At 36.5% G+C, this 8,721-nt stretch overlaps 1 protein-coding gene across 1 annotated transcript; it reads left to right on the forward strand.

The window, feature by feature from the left end:
• The first annotated feature begins 971 nt into the window (after nt 1–971).
• Nucleotides 972–1,616, forward strand: LOC109159528 (disease resistance protein RML1A-like). Its single transcript, XM_019307630.1, has one exon. It carries the CDS (start codon nt 972–974, stop codon nt 1,614–1,616), a length of 645 nt encoding a protein of 214 aa, XP_019163175.1.
• The last annotated feature ends 7,105 nt before the right edge of the window (nt 1,617–8,721 follow it).

Below are 8,721 nucleotides of genomic sequence, written 5' to 3' on the forward strand. Positions count from 1 at the left end.
TTCTGCTGTTCGCTTCACCAAGCTCCGTCGCAAGCTTGGCGTCGTCCCTTGCACCCCGCCAGCTTGAGGGGGAGTATTGGACCAGCTATATATTATTATTATTATTATTATTATTATTATTATTATTATTATTATTATTATTATTATTATTATTATTGGTTTGTTATAGTTCTGTTAGATTATTCAGTTCTTTCTATCTGTTTCACCTATTTTGGTGTTGAACTCCTTTATATAAGGCTGTATCTCTTTGCTCGTTATTCATTGAATATACAGATTATATTTTCCATTATTATTATTATTATTATTATTATTATTATTATTATTATTATTATTATTGTTGTTGTTGTTGTTGTTGTTGTTGTTATTGTTATTATTATTATTATTGTTGTTGTTGTTATTGTTGTTGTCATTATTATGAATGTCTTTATAGGTTATTTTACATGCTATAAGTTAAGAGTAATTAAATAATTTAGCAAACACCTTTTTACAATCAAATAATACTATCAGCTGGTGAAATCATTTAACCCAATCAGCTGTCAACTAATTTAATCAACTATCTACCATTTACCAAACACCTCTATATGCACATATGGTTCTCATTACTGTAAAGCACTTGAAAGCATGGAAAAAATTGTGAACTGATATTAGATTTAATAGAAACATTGTAACAAACGATTATAAATAATCTATTATTCTATGTAATATCTATGTAGTAAGAATATGAATGCTTCCCAACAACAAGAAGTGAAATGAGTACAAATTCTTATTAGTTGAACCCTAATATATGTTAATTAAATTGACCTAGTGTTTCATATCATGTGTTCAATTTGGATTCTTAATCTTGTGTTTTCTTTCTAAAATTTTCGATTTAGATTGACATTTATATAACAAATTTAACTGTTATCAGGTATGAGTCAGAGTTCATCAAAAAAATTACAGAATGGGTACTAAAGGAATTGAACCATGTATACATGAATGTTGTGAAGTATCCTGTTGGAATTGATTCTCGTGTAAAAGATATAGATAACTTATTGCAAAGTCAAACAAATGACGATATGAAGATGATTGAAATTTTCGGTATGGGTGGTGTTGGAAAAAAAACCCTTGCTAAAGCCATATATAACAGGAGTTTTCAGAGGTTTGAAGGTAGTTGTTTTATCACAAAGATTGGATCTGAAGTTTCTAGGGGACGACACGAAGATTTAACTCGTTTACAAGAGAAGATTGTTTGCGAAATGCTCGAGAGAAAAATACATGAAATAAATAATGTTGGTAGAGGAAAAACTTTAATAAAAGGAATACTGCCATCAAAAAAGGTTCATATTGTTCTAGATGACATAGACCAGAGAAATCAACTAGAATCATTAGAAGGACAACGAGGTTGGTTTGGTTCAAGCATAATTATCGTAACAATTACAGAAGTTCAATTGTTGAGTAAACTTGGAGCACACGAGAAGTACAAGGGCAACATGTTAGGGTTTGATGAATCTTTGCAACTCTTAGGTTTGAATGCTTCCGATATCCCTGTACCTTTAGAGGAGTATACTGTGTTGGAAATTTATATAGTAACAGTTATTATTGTTTCAGATCTTCATTACTTCAAATCGATTGCTTGATCTCAGGCATGTCCAGCAAAACAGTTCATTTAATGTAAAGTATATATCACTAAGTGAATATTGTTCAATCTTTTAGACATGTACTTTCATTTATGCATGTGTTGTTTTGGAATTTTATCTTGTTGCAGTATTAATTTTTTACTATATAAATGGAGGAAGAATGTTGAAAACTTATATAGTATTGGTGATTAAAATTTTAGATGTACTACCATAAAAGTTTAAATAATATTTGAGGTGTTGTGATGTTATAAATAACATGCTCTATCTACAATTGAGTTGGCATATATAATAGTATAATGAGAGAGGCAATGCTAAAAATGTGCCAATTACTACCTCATAGTATATTACCCATTTATAAAGCTCTGCCAATAAACATAGTATGTTGCCTCTTTATAAACTCTGCCGGTGAGCATAGCTATGCCGGGACATAGCACTCACACGCATAAGCATAAACAAGCGAACCGCATGTGCGTGCAAGGTTATACTCTTGTATTACAGTTTCTCATTTTCTCTCAAATTCATCAATGCCCAATGCCTCGTTGAGTTGACCAAATTAAACCACTTGTGGTCTGCAAGGTTATACTCTTGCATTATAGTTTTCCATTTTCTCTCAAATTCATCAATGCCCAATGTCTCATCCCATACAGTATTGTTCAGTGCCTTTCCGAATTCCTCATTTTTGGCCAAGTCATTACTAACCTTTTCCCCCACTTTTGTCATAACATGCCACATACAGAATCAGTGTCTTGTTGTTGGGAGAGTTCATGGAATAGCCACCTTTATTGCTGCACCTTAATTGTGTATGGTACATCTTGGGTGAATACCCCATTGCGATTTTGAATCTGTCCAGTAACCAATCATAGAACTCCATATCTTCTTTTGCAATAAGGTATACACCAAATGTTATGCATTTCTTATGGTTATCCACCCCCGTGAAGGGAACAAAAACTAGGTTGTATCAGCATTATAACCAGTGTGGACATATTAGTGCACATATATATGCACTCGAATGCACACAGTCATATGCGGCAAAAACAACAGTCACGTCATTTGTTTAAAAATAATTTAAAGCCAGACATTAAAATTAATATAGTGTGCGTATCTATCGCATTGTAACCAGTATGTAATTGTTAGTGCACAAACATTTATAATACATTGCATACAATTATTTTTGCCAACAAATACAGGTAGGTGATGTGGTGTTGGCTTACAATAACTAACTAATAAGCACACATCTTTAGCTATAATTCCCATTGTTGCTAGTCAAAGATTTAGTGAATATTATGTCCATATACTATGCGTTTATATTCTCACACTCGCTTACGCGCAGACATATATGAAATGTTTGTACACTACTCATTTCAATACAAAGACACGCACCTGTTTGTTCTGTATGTCTCATCAAAGGACATCGCAATTCCAAAGCATGTCAAATTTTTCCTTACAATAGTGTCTACCCAAAATATCATGCATAGTTGTGCGTCTTCATCAAGGTCGAAATTAAAGTAGACGTATGGATTAATCTTTTTTTTTTTAATTTATTATTATTATTATTATTATTATTATTATTATTATTTTTTACCATATCTTCTACTTTGTGCATGGGTGATAGGTGCCAAAGATGCTATGTTTTGTAAGGTATTTAAGAGGCATTTTGTGCTACAATTAGAGTACTTTAAGCCTAATTCATGCTTAGATTAGCTTAATTTGATAGAAGTTAGGATTGAGGACTAATTATGTTTACCTTGGTAGAAAATAACAGAACATTGTCATTTACAGGGTATTCCTGCGACAGTTCAGTAATCGGAGCATATCCCGAGCCAGGAGTATCCAGATAAGGTGATTCAAGTGGTCATGGAAAGACAACTTCAAGGGCTATAACTTTGGTGAAGGCAAGGAAGGCAAATTCCCAACAAAAAGTACAATGCAACGCACAACATGCGTTTTGAAATGCATTGTCGGGAAACAGAAAGTACAACGAATTCCACAACGCACGTTGTGGATGCGTTGCGGAATTCGTTGTGAAGCCAGCGCAGAAATTTTAGATTTTCAGTCTATTTAAGTTCTTGTAAAGGGATTATTAGTAGACATCTCTTTTACCTTCTTTTGGACACTTTAATTTTCAGCTCCTTTAGATTAGATTTACGTTAGTTTTAGAGAATTCTTCCTTTCATTAGATTAGATTTCCATTTCATCTCTAGCATTCATTGTTCTACGTAGCTTCATGGATTACAACACTAAACATTGAAGACTTGGATAACATTTCTTCTCATACTTCATAATTTCATATCTAATTTGTGTTTGTGATTCTTTGATGATGATGAATTGCTAGAATTCTAGGATTTGGATTGACATTGGTTTAGATTGTGCATGTATGCTTTGAATGGATGAATGATGAGATTTGATGTATGAATGACTTGAATGTCTATGCTGTAGAGGTGTGTATTTTGACCTCTCTCCATTGAGAACTCCACTGGAGAGGAGGGTGTGAGAGTGGGAAAGGAGCAAGAGATTGCCCTTCTCCTTAGTCTTACCCTTACAATCTTCGGTAGTTCGGGGAGGAGACGGTGGACCGCCCACCAACCGTGTGATAGAATGCCTCACCCGACGTAGAGATTGAGAGACTAAGTCCTACGCGGCTTAGTATTAGGTGCCTTGGTTCTCCCGTAGCCTAGCCCACCCTTAGCATAACGTTTTTGTCTATCGTTAAATCGGTGAAAGCGTGATCCCCAAATCTTTTCCATCCAAATCCTCGTTTTACTTGATCTTGTTTGTTTCTTTTATTTTTCCTTCACTTTCTTATGTTTCTCATTTCCCAAATCTCCCCATATTCACACCTTGCACCTGACTTGCCTTGTTGACACATTGTGACAATTGGTTGTCTTGCACTTTGCTTGCTCCGAACGGCCATCCTTGAGTTCGACACTCGGGGGATCCATAACCTTCGTTTACACTTACACGCACTTAATTCTATCCCACGTATACTAACAAACATCAATTGGCTCCTAAAATATATGCCAATAGGTCCCTTCGGAAATTGGAAAAGTCAATGCATGTTGTCCCTATATCAGTAAAACATCCAACCATCTCCTTGTACAGTCTGAAAGCTTTTGTTTGGACCTATATTTTCCCTTGCACAGTTAGCCATAAATGTTTTATGTCCAATGTCAGGCTTCTTGTTGATTTTAAAGGAAGGCCTTGAGACGTCTGAATATAGGCAGTGTGTGTGTCGTAGCTCCACTGCATGGACTTGATACCCACCTTTAGCCCACCTTGTCATCACCATACGAGCCTTATAACCTACCCTATTCAACACTCGCCTCCTTCACGTGGTTTCTGTGTTGTTTCCTAAATCGGTGTTGCTGTTGTTATCCTTTCTACTTGCCTTGTAACCTTCACGTGAGCATACCATGTATTTAATCCCAACATCCCCATCTCTATATTTCCTCATCGTGTTGTTTCTAACTTCAAAGCTGACCACGGTAGCATATGTCCTGTAGAATTAAATTCCTTGTTCTACATATTCAAATCGTTGCCCAACAAAAGGTGTATTTTTCTCATCGCTTGTTAGGTGCCCGTATTCGGTTCCATCTGGGGATATGTCCATGATACATTCCTGTAGTCCACCTTCAGTTTCATTTGCGCCTATTAACCAAAACCACAACGCACTTAATTATTTATACGTAATGTGTGCAAGTATATCATCAAATGCAATTTTCCATTTTCCAGCCCCACACAACTTTGGACGTCAATGCACACTGTTGCCTTTTATTACGCATGACAACACTCGCTTTTTCACTTCTCAATAAGTGCAGTTTCAGATCAAGCATGTCCAAAATTGTGTGGTCGTAGACTGAGGAAATAAGAATCATAAAACGGATTGACGGTAAAACGGGGAGTTAGAACCACCCCGAGTATTGTTCGCTTAAGGATAACAACTTGGAGATCGTGAAGATTTGTGGGTTGACTACCTAGATGCTTAGACAAGAGATTCCTACCGAACAATTCGAAGTAAGGTTTTGGTAATGGATTTGCATAATAAGGTGAATGCTAGAAAAACTTAAAGAAAATTGTGATAGTCAAAGGATATATGGAGGTTTGTGGGTATGCTTGTGGTGCAATGGTGTTAGTTTAGGGTAGCGGGATTTAATGAAGTGGATTTTCTCAACTCACAAGGACCTACGCTTAGTCGTGGCGTTACACCTAACCCTCTAGGCAACAATTCCTTGTCCTAGGAATTTTATCGAACACCTAGCCTACAGTCCTTCCCGGGCCTTATCCTCTCGGATCTGAGGGCGGGGAAAGTGGATGGCAAATACTCCGGTTGGTCATGATCTCTCGCCAACCAACCTCTCTCAAACCCTCTTGGACCATGTGGCCATCAACGCACAAGAGGCCATACAAAACCACCCAACAACAAGAGTTCAATTAAGCAAATACAAATCATAAATCCCAGACATTTGAAATCCTAACTAGCCATCGCAACTCACACACCCCCAAACCTCACATACGTTTAGCTACGCATCAAAACAAGCATGGATCTAACAATGCAAAACATAGAATAATAATCAATTCTATTAAGCATAAAACAACAATAATCCGAAGAATCGAAATCGTTACCCAATAGCTTCCCAATTCTAGCTCCAAAACTTGGTATTTGATGTAGACTTTTCAACAATTCTTCAAAGCAATTGAGACCCCTAAAATCTATAATTATTCTCTCTCTAAATTCTGAAAAGTGCAAATGTGAAAATGTGTAGAGCTCCCCTTCAAATCTGCCTCCGCCATCTATTTATTTCGAATTCCCATTCACACGCCGTGACGCCGGCGTGAATGGGATTTAGATCCCTTCCCGCATCTTGCTTCCTTCGGCTGCGTTATATCTCATTCACGCCAGCTCTCACGGCGTGAGGTTGGCGTGAATGGGGAGAAAAATCGCATGCTTTCTTTCTTCGTACTCGACTAGCCTCCGGACGCGTTCCTTCTTTGCCTTTGTTACGCCAGTTCCGTTTTCTATCCCTTTCTTATCGAAAATACTTGAAAATTCATAATAAGTTCAATTAGTATGGTGCTTCTATGTTAACTGTGTTTTCAAGGTAAATGTGTCTTAAAACACCATGTTTAGGGGTTAAAACCATTCAAAACACACCTGATGAGCTATTAGAATTTAGCATATTTTGAAGCTTATCAGCGCACACGGAAATATTGTGGTACACATATGTGAATTATCGCTCATTTGTGTGTGCACGAATACTATTTTGTGATATGAAAATTTCAAGTCGACGTCCTACTGTCTCATTCAAATTGGGTTCTAAACTCAACCTATTCATTCTTTTTTATTCACAATGCAAACAATATCATATCCGAAAGTTTTTCCACCACCATTATGACTCCACCCTGAAATTGATTCATGAATCATGAGTCTTGAATGCGAGTTGGTTCTTAAATTTCTATTTGATTTTAATTATCAATTAACTTACCTTTAATTAGGTTTGTTTTTCGAATGTAGAAAGAACAAATTAAAAAGACAAGTTAAGAAAAATAAAACTAGGGACACAACAATTGTTTACGCAGTTCAGAGCTAAAACTCCTACGTCTGCGGGCCAACTCACGTCAGCCAAATCCACTAGATGTACACCAAGATTACAAGAGTTTGCATAGAGAAGGCCTCAGCCATATAAACCAACTTAATCTTCAAAACATCTACCGTTGGAGAGGAACGTGCGTGCCAAGATTAACCTTCGAGCTTCATCACGCGAAGGGTACTTCTTGTAAAAACCTTTTGAAGTTTTTTTAACAACTTAGAATAGATATATATTCAGATCAATATAGGAGACAAACCCTTCGAATTAATGCACATAGAGTTGTTGTTGAGAAATCCAAAAACTTCACTTTTTATACTCAAATTAGTGTAACTAATTTGACATAGAATATGCTGACTAGAAAACCATAATTAATGAGGACCATCCATTTAAAAACCAAGCTAAAAACCAGTTCAACAAAACTAAAAACTGTTAGAGAAAAACGATGTGCATTATGTTCACGCGCTGACCCTGATCTAATAGACGAAAACTGAGAGAAATCCTAAGAAGAAGGCTACAACCTGAAAGAGATACAAACAGGGATATGGTCCAAAACATTATAATAAGATTTATAACCAATTAAGCTAAGGTAAACTGTGTATCATTTGTACACTTTCAATCTCCCCCTTTGGCAATTATTTGACAAAACTAAATGCAGATATACTTTGGACAAGAAAAAGGTAATTTAACCATTTTATTAATAAATGGCACAAAGTATATATGCTTGACATACATTACCTATAGGTGAAGACATTAAAAAGATTACGAATATGGCTTCGGACCGTACCCCATCCATAAACTGATAAGATAAACTATTTACCCATATACGAAAATAACTCATCATTCACCATACTGCAGAAAGAAATCATCATACAACTAAGCGAATAGAAAATAACCAAAATAGATGATCGAATCCAATCAGATAACCAAAGCATCCAAACATTTTTAAGAGAATATCCAAACATATGAATATATCCAACCATACGAATAATCAAGCTAATATCCAGAGAATATCCAAAAACCAACAAAAGTAACCAACAGAAATACCAAATTCAGTGCTTTACCATAAAAAACCATGGTCCCCCTCAATTTTATTCCCCCCCCCCCCCCCCCCCCCCCCCCCTTTTTTTTTTTCCAAAAAGTTTACAAAGGTGAACATCACTAGGTTGACAGAGTGCCAGAATCATCAGAATCAACAGTTGCATCTGAATCAAAGGCAAGGTGATGTGCCAGAATCTCAGCATGTAACCACTCCAATCTGGAAATCTCGCACAGATGGAATTGCAACATCTTTTCCAAACTTGTAGCAGTGTCGTGTTCAGAAGCAATGGAGCTGCGAATCTGAGCAAATGAGGTCTTGATAGCATTAGCCAGTTGATGGTGAGAAACAAGAGCTGGAGGTTCAGCAAGAACTCTGGAAGAAGTATGTACTTGAGATGAGCCAAAATCAGCGGGAGATGCTAGGGCAGATGCTGTAGGAGTTGGATCAATAGGGGCTGGTGCATCAGTGAGAAGGGCACGGT

Source organism: Ipomoea nil, unplaced genomic scaffold (assembly GCF_001879475.1).
Source record: "Ipomoea nil cultivar Tokyo-kokei standard unplaced genomic scaffold, Asagao_1.1 scaffold2833, whole genome shotgun sequence".
Lineage (NCBI taxonomy): Eukaryota > Viridiplantae > Streptophyta > Magnoliopsida > Solanales > Convolvulaceae > Ipomoea > Ipomoea nil.